Source organism: Chelonoidis abingdonii, chromosome 3, assembly GCF_003597395.2.
Source record: "Chelonoidis abingdonii isolate Lonesome George chromosome 3, CheloAbing_2.0, whole genome shotgun sequence".
Lineage (NCBI taxonomy): Eukaryota > Metazoa > Chordata > Testudines > Testudinidae > Chelonoidis > Chelonoidis abingdonii.
This window is the reverse complement of record NC_133771.1, coordinates 217,356,179-217,371,655: the sequence shown is the minus strand read 5'-3', so window position 1 is coordinate 217,371,655 and position 15,477 is coordinate 217,356,179. Positions and strand designations below refer to the sequence as shown.

At 43.0% G+C, this 15,477-nt stretch overlaps 1 protein-coding gene across 1 annotated transcript in view; it reads left to right on the top strand.

Moving 5' to 3' along the window:
• Window positions 1-15,477, top strand: part of ABHD12 (abhydrolase domain containing 12, lysophospholipase) — a 59,078-nt gene that overhangs the window by 37,780 nt on the left and 5,821 nt on the right. The window contains exons 6-12 of the mRNA XM_075064548.1: window positions 2,648-2,693; window positions 4,933-5,062; window positions 8,404-8,441; window positions 9,186-9,265; window positions 10,800-10,882; window positions 12,648-12,726; window positions 14,253-14,380. Of these exons, the coding sequence (XP_074920649.1) occupies window positions 2,648-2,693; window positions 4,933-5,062; window positions 8,404-8,441; window positions 9,186-9,265; window positions 10,800-10,882; window positions 12,648-12,726; window positions 14,253-14,380 (584 nt within the window). The remainder of the gene's footprint in view (window positions 1-2,647; window positions 2,694-4,932; window positions 5,063-8,403; window positions 8,442-9,185; window positions 9,266-10,799; window positions 10,883-12,647; window positions 12,727-14,252; window positions 14,381-15,477) is intronic.

Here is a 15,477-nt window from a genome sequence, read left to right as displayed (position 1 = left end):
GTTCTCTGTTGAAGTTGAGTTTCTGCCCCTTCCCTAAACACACCCTGGTGTCCTGCCATAATAATTTCTAAGGCACTTTGGGATTAGCTGATGAAAGGTACTATATAGGCACCTAGTACTTACATGATTATGGATTGCCCTGTTTAGGAAAAGGGAACTCCATTCCCGCACACATCCAGCGACAGAGATTGCCATCCTTATAGTCAAACAAGGCCTGTCCATGGCTCTGTTATGGTTAGTTTTAAGTAAAGAAATGTAGCTGGCAATTGCTTCATGATTAAGGCTACAATTGTGTCACGGATATTTTTAGTAGAAGTCATGGACAGTAAACAAAAGTTCATGGAAACTGTGACCTGTCCCTGACTTGTACTAAATACATCCCTGACAAAATGAGGAGGGTCCAGCACCCTTCCCTGCTGAATGCAGTGACTGGGAGTTGGGGAGGGATTTCCCCTGCCACCTTGCAGGGCCAAGAGCTGGGAGGGCACCACTGCCTGTGGGGTTTGGGAGATGGGGGATGGAGAGCAGCTGCCAGAGTCCTCTGCTGCCAGGGATGGCTGAAGAGCTCTGGGATCCTTCCCCACCTGCAGGGCTGGGAGGTGGGAGAGAATTCCCTGTCACCCTGCAGGGCTGGGGACCTGCCAGGGTCCCCCTGGTGCCTGTGGCAGCTGGGGCATTTGGGGGCCCGCACCGGCTGGTCAGTTGCAGGAGTCCCACGTAGGCTGGGCTGTTGTGGTGCCCCAATGTCATGGAGGTCTCTGGAAGTCATAGAATCCATGACTTCAGTAACCTCCACGATGCAATCATACCCTTATACGTGATTACTGTCACCCTGTTTTATTGGTGACCTTTGTTGTGGTGTTGGAGAGCTGATCCAGGCTTCTTTGTTCTGCGTATCACAGGCCTGTCCTATTCACAGCAGTAATTGAAACAATAAGAGCATTGTGTCTTGGAACTACGTATTTATTCGACACAAGCACAAACAGTTGTAGGGAAGACATTGTCATGTGTACCATCCAGGGGCATTGTAGCAAAGAGGTTCTGTTTACATTTCTTGAAAAATGTATAAAGCCAGCCTTTCCTTTACCCGCTCTTCCCCAACACACCACACTGAATATGTCAGAGTAAGTCAGTCTTGTAAAGCGAATAGCCATGTGCCTGGCTTTGGTGACTAGAACAGGCCACTCTTCGTTTCAAAGTATTCACGCAAAGGAGATACCCTGATTTCTCCAACTTTCTTGTGTAGACAAGACCTAAAAATGCCAAAATAGACTTTGCCTCCTGCAGATCCTTTTAAAATGTTGTAAGTTGGTACACAGTGGTCAAGATCTGGAACTTTAACATCACTTTTGCTAAGGCATTTTAAAAACAAATTCCTTTGTTCGTGTGGGTATTTTTTACTTGTTTGCAACAGACTTTACAAGGGTCATCAGTGCTAAGACATAAACATAAATCTTCATGATAACAGACCAGTTTTCTAAACAATATATTTTAGAGGAGACTTTCGAGCTTTTTAAAAACATTCAAAAATTAAAGCAACCTCTTCTGATCTATCATACATGTTAATGTCATTAAATATTCATAAGCATCCACAAAATATATTCAATGTATCAGCTGGGTAGGAACAGCCTGTACATTTGAATAATATAAATAAGGCAGCCTTTGTACTGTTTCATGAACAATCTAAAGATTGCGACGTGGTGTAGACAGCAGCAGAATTTTGAAATCTCTATTGGTAAAATAGTTCCAGAGGAGAGGCTGTAGCTGGAATGATATCTGTCTCCTTTTGGATTTTTGTTTGATTTTTCAGATTGCTCTGATACAAACAAGGCAAAGTGTTGTCAATTGTTTTCCAGAACTTAAAGCTGCTGTTCATACAGATGAAAATAATACTTCCTTAAGACACTGTCTGTAGGCAAACTATAAAGCCAAGAGAGTGAGTATTTACAGTCTCAAAGACAACATTCATGCTTCAAGGGAACATTTAAAAAGACGGAGGCTTTTGAGTGGTTCCTCTTGTAGTTTTATTACTGGGGCTATGCAAAAAGTGACGTTAAGCTTCAAGCCATCGCATCGAGAAGAATGTAGAGTAGTGATCAAAACTAGCTGAGGGTAACAAAGAAATGCTCAGACTCTTCTGGGAGCACATGTAGAACAAATGCCTCTGTGGAATGATCTGTCAATCTTAGGTACTCCTATGACTCCCATTACCATAGCAGCCAAGCACCTAGCTGTCTTTAATGTGTTTTATCCTCACAATACCCCTATTGTCCCCATTGTACAGATGGGGAACACAGAGGCTAAGTGACTTGCTGATGGGCACATTGAAGTTTGTGGCAGAGCAAGGAATTGAACCCAAGTGTCATGAGTTCCAGGCCCTCACCCTGACCACGGGACTATTCTTCCTTTCTGTTCTGAGGCTGGGGAAATAAAAAGAAACAAATTACAATCTGAAATAATTGGGTGTGTGCAAGCCCTTGCCTGGATCATTGTATATTCCCTTCTCCTGGATGTTGGGTCGATGCCATAAATTAGAACACATGGTGTGGAACAAAGTTCTCTATTGCTGGGTGTGACGTTTAAGTGATAGTACAGCTGTTACTCATGTTTGTGGCTGTGTGTTAAATGCTTCCTTTTTTCTGTTTAGGTTCTAAGTTCCTTTGGTTACCATGTAGTCACATTTGATTATCGGGGTGAGTGTTTGTTTATTTATGAGGAAGCTGTGTTTGGCTCTGTCTGTCTTATCTGGAAACTGCTACTTTTGATCTTACAGCTAGCTGCTGTTTTGACAGTTTCAGAAGCTGTTACTAATTAGACATTTCTTGAATTTTCATTGAGTTCTTAAAATCTCAGTAGAATGCGTTACCTTCTCCAATGTTTCTCTGATTTCTTTCCCTGTGTAGCGCACAAACCATGAGATCTTACTACCTTTTCCCCTTCTCAAAGCAGGTACTTATATGACCTGCATCACTATAGTATCTGAACGCCTCGGTCTTTAATGCATTTATTCTCCCAACATCAATTTGAGGTACGGCAGTGCTATTATCCCCAGTTTACAGGTTTGAAACTGAGACACAGAGGGGCTGTGTGATTTGCCTGTAGTCACCCAGGAAGTCTGTGCAGAGCAGGTAATTTGACCCAGGTCTGCCCAGCTCTAGGCAAGAGCCCTAATCACTGGACCATCCTGCAACTCATGGATTGAATGGACACTGCTGCAGCAATCTATTCTCTGACCACTCAGATTTTGTCTTAAAAAATACAGACATGTATAGGTTTCTTTACTACCCTCCCCAACTTGCTGTACTTCCAGAAGGCAAGTTTTGAAAGCAGTTCATTGGAAATGCCACCCACTGGCCTTTGCAACAGGTGGATGTCTGGAGCTCTGCTCAGCAAAATGTACATTACATCTACTGTTAGTAACGCAGGGAAGTCCATACAACTTCCACTGCTAACAAGAGGTGCAGGGTATAGTCTGTTTTAGCTCAGTACTCTTTTTTCCTAAATCACACAAACTGAACATTATCTTTTCTCCAGGCTTGATCTAGTAACGTCTTGTTGCCCTTTCAGAGCATTTCACACCAGCTGTTCAAGGGGAAAAGTCTTAAATGTAAATTATTTCCGAAAGCTCATAAAATTCCTTGTCATATTCTTTTAATTTTAACTTGCAAAAGAACCAGATGAACATCTTAGACTGGGTTAGTGTATAATCCTACATTAGCTTGTTGAGGGATGCTTATGGATTTGACCCAAGCCATATTTATAAATATGCTACTTACAGTCGGCCATGGATTATACTGATTTTCTGATCTATGAACCAGTATCAAACACCTGTTGAGTAACAACCTCTTGTAGCTCAGCAGCAACACCGTTGGATAAGGTCTCATCAGAATCTACTGCACAGCTTGTACCCCCTCTCTTGGATGCTTGATCTCTAAATGTTTTGAAATTTTGTTCCTTACTCTTGCTGATGTGTTTTACCTCTGTATTTGGCACTGGTGTGACTGCTGCTGCAATACTGTGTCCAGTTCTGGTGCCCACAATTTGAGAAGGATGTTGATGAATAGGAGAGAGTCCATAGAAAAGCCATGAGAATGATTAAAGGATTAGAAATCATGCTTTATAGTAATGGACTCAAGGAGCTCAATTTATTTAGCTTAACAAAGAGACAGTTAAGGGGTGACTTAATCACAGCCTATAAGTATCTAAATAGGAAACAAATATTGAATAGTGGTCTCGTCAGTCTAGCAGAGAAAGGTCTAACATGATTCAATGTCTGGAAGTTGAAGCTAGACGAATTGAGTGGAAATGAGGCATACATTTTTAATGGTGAGAGTGAATTAATCATTGGAACAACTTACCAGGGGTCCTGGTGGATTCTCCATTGCTGACCATTGTAAAATCAAGACTGGATGTTTTTCTAAAAGCTCTGCTCTAGGAATTATTTTGATGAAGTTCTCTGGGCTGTTAGGCAGGAGATCAGACTGGATGACCACAGTGGTCCCTTCTCGCCTTGGAATCTGAATCTGAGGAGAGGCATTTAAGACCTGAAAGTGGCCGTTCTGCATGCAAGAACTGGCCTATAGTGGAACCAGAAATGCAGGCTACTGGAACATTAGCTTCCAAGAGGAGCACCAACTCTTGCTTTCATTGTTTGCCAAACCCGCAATCTGCTTGGCAACTGGCAGTAGCCAAGTTCTAACAGTAGAAGCTTGACTGAGGCTTTAAGCAAGATACACTGAGACACTGTGCTGTGCTAGTATTTGTGTTTCATTTCTGCTTTAATTTGGTGTGCAGGTACAATACAGCAAGCAGGAGTATTCTCATGTTTCAGATACCTTCACAGTTGTGGGCATGCAGCTTGTTGATGAAGGCATAAGAAATGCCTTATTTTGCTGGATGGCTTAGGTGTGACTTAAAATGTTTGTGTTTCAGGGTGGGGAGATTCTGTGGGCACTCCCTCAGAGAGAGGAATGACCTATGATGCACTCCACGTTTTTGACTGGATAAAAGCAAGAAGTGGAGACAATCCTGTCTATATATGGGGGCACTCCTTAGGCACAGGGTAAGCCTCCAATTCAGATGTCAGCTCTCTAGAATAATCAAAGTAGGTCTATATCTTTGACAAAGGTAGTGCCATTTGTAGATAGTAGCTGTAATCCATTCTGGTTTGTGTCTGTATCTGAATTTAATCACTGCAAAATAATTTCTTCTTTGCTCTTTTTAATTTAGGAAATAGGATAGTGAATAGAACATGTATCCTAGAATTCCAGAGCACTGGATTGGAAATTAGAAGGCAGTAAGATCAGCATTGCGTCATGTAATGAGAGAAATAATGGGCAGATCGTGGGAATAAACGTCACTGGTATAAGCAGGCACAGTTCCCTGGACAACAGTGGAGTTGCACCCATTTATACCAGCGTGTTGAGTGTGGTGTGTTTTTTTTTTTTTTAAGCCATACCCCTTGGATTCCATCCTATACACTCTTGAAAGGGTAAAATTTTGTTTAGCTAGAAAATATTTCTCAGACTAACTTACTGCACATATGCATGATTTACAGATCAGCACTGGGGCAATTAAGCTGTTAAAATGGAGATTTCACTTGTAGAAATGAAGTATGAAAAATTCTTTAAAAGCTAGAAGCAGCAGCAAAACTGGATGCATTGCCTTAATTGGCAGGATGCTGATTGTGACGTAATTTAAGACAAAGTCTGACTATTGGTTCATAGTAAAAAGTTTTGGAACCACTGACTTACGGCAACCAAATCAACTGCTTTTTGTCGTCTTTTGTGACCACCATTGCATATATGCATCCTCCACCCCAGTGCCGGGACACTAACACTGATTTGCGGGCAGGGGAGACCCCCTCAGGAATGGGAGGGGGAGTTGGAGAGTGAGCCTGCCTTGCACTCATCGCTTAGCATGGCTCCTATCATACAGGCTGGGCCACTGAGGTTTGGTGTGGCTGCTCGTCTGTCATGGGAAGGCCAGGCCAAACCTGAGTGATGCTGCGACCGTGTGTGCCAGACCATGATGCCTTTACCAGGGAACCGGGCCCAGCCCCACAGGACAGGAGCCACTTCTAAGGGGTGAATGTGGGCCCAGCTCATTCTTGTACACCCTCCCATGAGAGCTGGACTGGGAGAAGCGGGTGTGTGCCTAGACCAGGGCCCAGTGATGGGTTAATCCGGCACTGGACATGGCAACCCTTCCTGTAACCCACTTGTGGGTCAGGACCCACCATTTGGGAAACACTGTATTAAGCTGGCTGCAAATTTAACGTGTGGCACTTTAGAACTAAGTGAATTTCTGGAGAGAGCTGACATTTTTGTTAATAACATTGCAGAGCTCTTCCCAGAATTGAAAGGAGGAATTACCCCACAGGAATGGGTACACTGTCAGGTTTGTGTTCCCAGATCTGTCACCATTGTAGACATTGGACTATCATAGTGTGTAGTTTGATAGAAAAAGCCTGCAATGAAAGTACCTGGATATTTTACATTTGCAAGAGAGAATAAATGTCTGGTCTTAAGAGGGGGAGCGGGAGGGAATTTTTTTCAAAACACCCTGCCAGAACCCTGCCCATACAGTAAAAAGCAGTTGTCACTTCAGATATTTCTGTCTCTCTCCTGTCTGAAAATGTGCTGCCTTGAATTAATAAACAGCTGTATTTTTATAAATGATTGTCACGCTTAGATTGCCACAGATTCTGTATTGCTGAAATGCCTGCTACCGCACAAATCGTGGGTAACACTTAATATTCACACTTCACTAGTAAGCGTTTATTTATCTGAAATTTGTAAGCTTTCATCTTCTCTCCCTCCACTCACCCCACAGTCCTCCCTTAGGGCCTTATCTGCACTGCTGAAAAAGGTGTATGGTTTACCTTGCGGGAACTAATATGCATGAGCTGTCCCATGACAAACACACAATGAAGATTGTGAGGTAAACTAGGTAAGGTCAGGCCCAGTGCTTTTATAGCAGTGAAGACAAGGCCCAAGGTCTCGGCTTGCCTGGTGAGCTGAAATTTGCATGCTCTTGATCTGTGCATCCCAGAGCAGTTACCTATTCCAGAGAGTGAGTGTGTTAGTGTGTGTGTGTGTGTGTGTGTGTGTCACTGGGGCTCAGCGGTAATGAGGGCCAGCAGAGAGACTGGTGACCTCAGCACAGGAGAGTTTGTGGGTAGTCAGAGGACCGGAGAGCCTGTGGAAGCAGAACCTTTGGGGAGCAATGTGTGAAAAGAAGGGCATAGTGGTCTGCTGAAGGTTTCAGTGAGGGAATCCTGGTCATGTTAGGAGTGTGTGTGGAGCATGAATAAGGCTATGATTTAGTCATGGGTAGTTTTAGTAAAAATCCGGGACAAGTCGTGGAAAATAACCAAAAAATCATGGCCAGTGACCTGCCGTGACTTTTTTTTTTTTACCAAAAATACCCTAACTAAATCTTAGGTGCTGGGGTGGGGTAGGGGTATGTTCCAGTGGATGCTGTTACTCCAGGTTGAGGGGTGGCCCAGAGCTCTGCCACCACTGTTCCTGGACAGTTCCCAGGACCAGTGTGGCTGGCCCTCGGGCCACTCCAGCTGCTCAGGCGGTCCTGAGGTCAGCCACACCAGCCGCTGCAGCTGCAGAAGTCACAGAGGTCCCAGAAAGCTACAGAATCCATGACCTCCACGAAAGACTCAAAGCATAAGGAACTAGGGAAGGCAGATTCTGTGGCCTTGGCTACACTGGCTCTTTACAGTGCTGCAACTTTCTCGCTCAGGGGTGTGAAAAAATACCCCCCTGAACGCAGCAAGTTACAGCGCTGCAAAGCGCCAGTGTGAGCATAGCACCTAGCGCTGTAAACTAATCCCCGCAGGGAGGTGGAGTACCTACAGCGCTGGGAGAGCTCTCTCCCAGCACTGATGCCGTGACCACACTCGCACTTCAAAGCGTTGCTGTGGGAATGCTCCCACGGCAGCGCTATACGGCTGCAAGTGTAGCCAAACCCTCAGTCTGAACCTAAGAAAAATCCTGCATCTTATTAAATGTGACTCATCTCTCAACTGTCTCTATGTCCAAGGAAGTGGAATTTTGCTGAATAGCAGCTCCTTTAATCTCCAGTCATATAAAACAGAGCAGTAGAGAAGAGGAGGAAGTATTTTGAGGTGTTCTTTAAGCCCTCTGAAAGGCTGTCCAGTATCTGAGTGTTCAAAATTGCTGCAAAACATTAGTAAATTGAGCCACTCACTGTCTGTTGCCTACACTTCCAACCCTGACATTGGCTTGAAGTGCAGCTGTCTTGAGATCAGTCTTGGAGCTGGATCTTCCAAGTGACAGTATGTTATGCTTTGAGTTGCTGCGGTTCTTTAGCAGTGAGTGATGAAAAGACTTGATTTAATACGAAATGTATTTTTTTTTCTTTTAGAGTTGCAACAAATTTAGTGAGGCGTCTTTGTGAAAGAGGTAAGGCTAATGAGAAAGGGGCACTCGCTGTGTGGCACAAGTTGCACTTATGGCCCTAGCTGCTTCTTGGTTACCTTGGTCTGACTTTACAGCAAAAGTAATATTATCTTATGCTTTTGTATAATATACTCTTATTTGGAACATAATTCCCCAAAATGTATCTTTTAGTATTATGTAAGCCTTTCCCAATGCAAACCGTGGCATCCCTCAGTGTGAGCTTTGGCACACTACTTCGGTGGTGGTATTACCAAAAATTATTTTATTTTATTTTTATTTCAGAACTTTCACTGTCTTATGGCTAGCTGGAGTATTTTAGGTTTTGGTTTGGCAGCTTTCATAAGGGTTGAATTACCTTAGACACCCCTTCTACGCGATTCCAAAAATGCAACTGTAGAGCTTTCCAGTATTCATCACAGCTCTTTAAAATGACTGCATGAGCTTGACCATGACCTCAGTATGCACATTTGTGCTGCACACTTTCCCAGCCATAACTCAGTGGTTCAAGGGAGGATCTGAGGCACATGTAATTATTTTAGACACCTTTTCAGCCATTAGGAAATGGGTAAATCATGTCACTCCATCTGAGAGGAGAATATTGTCTCACTTTGCGCATTTACCCTGTCTTGTAGCGTCTCTAGCATATAAAGATTGCCCCGCTGTGGTGCCACTTCTGGTCTATTTGCTTTGTCTTAACTCACCTGAGTTTAGTGCTTTAATGGGCTGTGCTATGTGCTCCTGTTTCAGAAACTCCTCCAGATGCCCTCATACTGGAATCGCCATTTACTAATATACGTGAAGAAGCAAAAAGCCATCCATTTTCAGTGGCAAGTACAGACTTCGATTTTTATTACCTCGTATCTAGTCACAAACACTAACACATTTACAAATTCCTCGTGGGCAGTACTAGCACACCTGAGTGAGTTCTGTAAGCCCCTAGCGATTGGCAGTGTTCTTGTAGGGCACGAAATGCGTTTGTAGCAATGCACCTTACAAATGAAATAAAGTATAATTAACAACCATATCTGGAGTCTTGTGCAAGAAAAGGAAAATTGGGAATGAAAAGTAATAAAGCTAGAGGTGAGAAATACAGACCAATTTGGCTATGTCCGTGGGGAGTGTGTTCCCCACCACAGGGTTCACCAGTGCAAAGGCATGGTCCACTGCTGACAAAGGCATGACTGGCACACTCTCAGTGAGTAGCGTGTGAGTGCAGATACCGCTCAGAGGAGGCTCAAAGGAGCATCAGATGCAGCCCGGGTACACCCCATTTATGGCTTTTAAAGCAGTGCTATTCCATTTCATAGCCAACCAGTGCAGTTCTGAGCTGGCTGAATGTGGTGGAGAAGCTGGACCAAGAAGTTAAAATGGCCCAGACTTCCAGATGAGTGCACTTCTGCCTGAGGCATGGAGCTGTGTACACGCACATGTACATGCAGATCCAACTGGCCTCTGCACATTACTCCTAAATCAGGAGTGCACAAAGGAGCATGTACATTTAGGTGTACAGCTGTTTGAAGGTTGGACTAAAATAATTACCAATCTTCATGGTCACAAGGCCATCTGTAGCTGTTACAAGTACATCGCAGGACCAGACCTGCCCAGGGAGTGCAACTGGAAACACTTCACCCACTGTGCAGCCATGTGGGTTTCCATGGGAACAGCAGGGCTGAAAGCTTTGCCACAACTCATAACCTGATTACTTGCTAGTGACTCTCCTGTGTAGGCCAGGTGCCTGACGGTTGGGTGAATCCCCTTATGGTCAATCTCTTCCTAGCAGCCAGACTTCTGTTTTCCCAGGGTTGGTGGTGAAGTTGCTCTGACACCCAACAAAGGTGACCAACACACAAATAAGCAAACCTGCAGGCCATGTCAATGAGGGAGGGATAGCTCAGTGATTTGAGCATTGGCCTGCTAATGTGAGTTCAATCCTTAGGGATCTGGGGCAAAAATCTGCCTGGGGATTGGTCTTGCTTTGAGCAGGGGGTTGGACTAGATGACCTCCTGAGGTCCCTTCCAAGCCTGATATTCTAATGTGGCCAAGCCTGTGGCAGCTCTTGTGACATTCTGAGTAAAACAGCAGCAGATTGGTATCCAAGAGGACTCAAGCAGGAATGCTGATGTCAGCTTGGTGATTAAAATAATCCATGACTGGGCACTAGTAGCCAAAACAGTGACAAACAGTGAAGTGTCTCTGCAGCGAGCGGTACCTGTGAGTTTGGCTGCGTATACCCCAATAACAATGTGATATCTGGTAGTGTATAATACTCTCTTATTCCAGGCGGGAGTGTTCCCTGCAGGAGTCTATCTTGCTGTTCAGTGGAATATGTATATTCATATACTTACAACTTTTTTATTCAGATATATAGATACTTCCCTGGATTTGACTGGTTCTTCCTTGACACTATCACAATGAGTGGAATTAAATTTGCGAATGATGAGAAGTAAGTAATGACTTAGCCCTCTCAGTGATATACTCGTAGGTGAGACTGACTAAAATAAAGCCAACACCATGGGAATATATACCAAATTGCAATCTCTTCTTTTTTTGCTGAAGCATTTAGAACTTGCTTAAGGAGGTTTCAACAGCTCTAACTGGCCTTGGGTGCAACATAAGTGTATAAAAGTGTGGGTGTCTGGCTCCGTCTCAGGAAACTTCAACACACAACTATCAGTATCATTTTTCTTGGTTACTTTTTCATTTTTTAATGCAGTTAATCATATTCTAGGTGCTGTTCAAACCAACAATTTCTCCCTTGCACAGGAAATAGCCTATCTGACTAGCTAGTTAAAGGGAGTGCATAAAAGGGATAAACTATATGGGTGTCTATAAATACGACTTCTTTGGTTATTGGTTTCTTACAAACTTCTCTATTTAATACGTTGACTAGAACTATCCTGTTCAGAGAGTTAGATAGTTGGACATTTGGCTGTTATAAACTGGCATGATCCAGGCTTTCTGTAATCGTACTTTCCACTTTTATAGAGTCTGCCATCAAAGAATCTAAGCACTTTAGAAACCTCAATGAATTAAATCTCTCAACACCTCAGTAGAGGATTATGCTGTTCTACAGAGAGGTTAGGTGACTTGCCCAAGGTCACACACGAAATCTGTGGCATAACATAAATAGAATCCAAGTCCTCTGTCTTAGCCAGTAGACCAGTGTTTCTCAAACTGGGGTGCGTGGACCCCTGGGGATCCATGAGGGTATTCAAGAGGATCCGTTGGACTTGCTAATCACCTCCTCCCCCTCCCTCCCTCCCAGGGTCTCTGACATGCTGGGAGTGGGGGGCGGGGCCTGGGGCTGAGTGGGGGACTTGAGGGTCCATGAAAAAATTTAAATCAAAATGGGGGTCCTCGGGTTGCTAAAGTTTGAGAACTGCTGCACTAGACTGTTCTTCCCCTTTCTTTGTAATAAGAGCACAGTAATTTCTTTTATAATCATAAAAAAAAAAAAATCTACTATCTTATTGACCTTACCATTGGGTGATGAGCTCCCAAGCAAACAGATTCTCCCATGGTCTTATTAATCATTTTTGCTTAGATCATATTAATTGGTGTTTTGAACAAAATCTGAAATGTGGTTAATTATGTGTAGAACTTGTTTGTAACTGTAGCTTCCCTGGAAATCCCACCAAATATAATTACAAAACTTGTTGGTCATAAAGCTTTCTGATTCCCCTAATAAACACTTTCCGATTAGTGTGTAGTAGAATAGTTCGTTGTTTCGTTACACACAGTGGGCTCAGTCTTTATTGCTTTAAAAGTAAACTCTGTAGCAATCCACTGTGCTGTATTTACTTTTGCCAACTTTGCAGAATATGAATAGGACTCTTATTTATTAGTGGTGTTTGTTTGAGAAGAGCGACAATAAGCCAAAGATAATTGGCTCCATTTGCATTTGAAGGGACAAGTGCTGAATTTGATTATTGTGACTGTAGCTTAGCTTGATGATGCTAAACTTGTTTTTCAAAGGGCAAGGATAGATGTGAATTGTTGGCTTCTCTATCTTAATTATTTCTCACTTCTAAAACAGTCTACAGTAAAGAACTGCTTGTCTATGAAAGGCAAAATATTACTCAGAAATGACAAGTATTCAGAAAGCATCTGTTTTTTTCAAAAATGTAACCAGAATGTACAGAGTGATTAAGCGTAGAACTTTACTTGATTATTTTTATTCCTAGTGACAATTGTAATCCTTTTTGCAGTGTAAAATACATTTCCTGCTCGCTGCTTATTCTTCATGCTGAAGATGATCCTGTTGTACCATTTCATCTTGGAAAGAAGGTGCGTTTCTTCAGCTATCATAACCGATCTGCTTCAAGTTACACTATTCCCTCCGATCAAATGGGCGTCTTAAACAACCATCCACACAAATGATGCCATTCTGTTCAGAAAAAGGTAGCAATATGATGTTAAGAACTAGCAGCTTTAGTAATGACAGAGGTGTATAAAGTGAGTGGTGCTGAAGGGATGAGATGTTGGGTGGCAAATCTTATCTATATATTTGAAACAAGCCCTCCAAATATCTGGTACTTGCTACGGGAAAGGGGTGTGAAGAATTTCTCAGCCTGCCAAAAAACATGTTTTTGTGGGAGAAGTTAGGGGAAAAGAGTTACTGTTCAACTAACTCAAGAATAGGAATGAGAGAGAATGAGCACAGATGGACAGAATACCCCTTAGCTTCCTGGATGCAAGGGTTCAAACACTAGTAAATAAATTCATTGTAAATAGTCGTTTTAACCATGCTATGCCAGGCAGATTTTACCTAAATAGAAACTTAATTGCAGCAGTTCTTTACCAACCTGCTGCTCAGTTAGTTAGCTGAAGGCAGAGGAACTTTGATCTCTGGTTATAATTAATCCCATTGCCCAATGTGGTTTGGGATTTGTTTGTGTGTGTACAGTTATGGTGTTCGTAATTCATACTGAGGCCTGAGCTTCATTCTGCCAGCTCATCTCTTTCAGGACTTTAGGCTGATTTCAGCGAAGTTAGTTATGTAATAACTGTCCTACAAAAGCTCAGTTTTGTCCAACTGAATCTACTGACTGTCCTTTGTAAGCAGAATTGTGCTGGGAAAGTTACTGCATTGTCCATTAGATGGTGGTGGTGGTGGGGAGATGATTAGGTAAAAGGAGATCTCTGAGAATGGAGACGCAAAGTGAGAGCCACAGAGATACAGTAGAACCACAGAGTTACGAACACTTCGGGAACGTTCGTAGCTCTGAACGAAATGGTCTGGTTGTTCTTTCAGAAGTTTACAACTGAACATTTACTTAGGACAGTTTTGAAATTTCACTATGCAGAAGAAAAGTGCTGCTTTTAACCACTTCATTTAAATGAAACAAGCACAGAAAGAATTTCCTTATCTTGTCAAATCTTTTTTTTTACTTTATTGTTTTAGCAGTTTAACACAGAACTGTACTGTATTTGTTTGCGGCTTTGGGGTCTTTTTGGTCTCTGCTGCTTCCTGATTGCATACTTCTACTTTCAAATGAAGTGTGTGGTTGCCTGGTCAACTCGTAATTCTAAGATTCTCTGCATTGCAAAATATGTGGTGGATACATATCCCTTTGTGCATCTCTGTCAGCCCCCAGTTCCTACTGGGTGCTGTGTTAACCTTTTACTCCCACCAAAATGCCTCCTCTGCTCCCGTCCGTGTGTGGGAGTGTACACCAGATTACTACGTATCTTAATTAAATAAAGCCCACTGTATCAATAAAGCAAGTGTACTTTTGGCCGGCTAGCATTGCAGCACAATTTTGAAATTGTGTCATTTGTACCTCACTTTTTTGTGTGTCTCCTTTCTACAGCTTTATAACATTGCTGCACCATCTCGGAGTTTCCGTGACTACAAAGTGCAGTTTGTTCCATTTCACAGAGACCTCGGTTACAGGCATAAGTACATATACAGGAGTCCAGAGCTACCTCGAATACTGCGGTAATAAACAGGATCATGTTAAATGTATTAAATTCGCATCATTATAGAAGTGTCACAGTGAGTAGGGAACAGATGGATGAAACTTGTTAGATCCAGGCTGCTCTGAGCTGACTTGCAATATGGAACCTGTTCTAGCTATAGACAGTCTTCGGTCGATATTTGCTGGGATCCATGTTTAATTTTGCCCACCACACAAATTTCTTTGTGAGTATAAATGAATCCAAACAGACTGAATGCTAGAAACCTTTATAATAATACTTGGCATTTACTAATTTTCATCTTCAAAGTAATATGTAAATATTCCTCATAACCTTGGCTATGTTCCCAAAAATAGACTCCAAAAATCAACTTGCAAATCTATGGGTGTATCACTGATAACTCTGTATTGTATATGTAGCTATATGAAGAGATAGAGAACTTGTATTGCTTTCATTATGCATTGGGGGAACGGAATCAGAGCTGTGAAGTGACTGGCTGTCAGTGTATGAACCTGGTTTAGAAGTCAGGAGTTCATGATTCCCACTCCTGCACTCGGACCACCAGCCACCTCTGTCCCAGACCCTTACTGTAGGGTCTCCAAGGGCTTGTTTACACTTACCGGAGGAGCCACAGTGGCGCTCGATCCCTCGGCAGTCGATTTAGCAGGAAGACCTGCTAAATCGACTGCCGATGGCTCTCCTGTACTCCACTGGGTCGAGGGGAGTAAGGGGAGGCAATGGGAGAGCATCTCCCGTTGCATAGGTGGGCTCCACGGTAAATAGATCTAAGCTACATCAATTTGACTTAACACTATTCATGTAACTCAAATTACGTAGCTTAGATCGACTTTTCCCTTTAGTGTAGACGAGGCCCAAGGTAGATTTTTCAAAGCTGGGCATCTAAAGGTAGGCACCTAAATCCATACAGTGCCCTGCACAATGACCTGACTTAGAGGTTTTGAACACCCCCCATGCCTGTTGACTTTAATGGAGCTGCAGGTGGCCACTCCTTTGGGTGCCTGCATTTAGACCCCAAGTTCAAAGGTTTTCGCTTGCGTCTATTTGTGGATGAGACTAAGGTCTAAACTCTGCCTCCCCTGCAGTGGCACTTGATGGGGA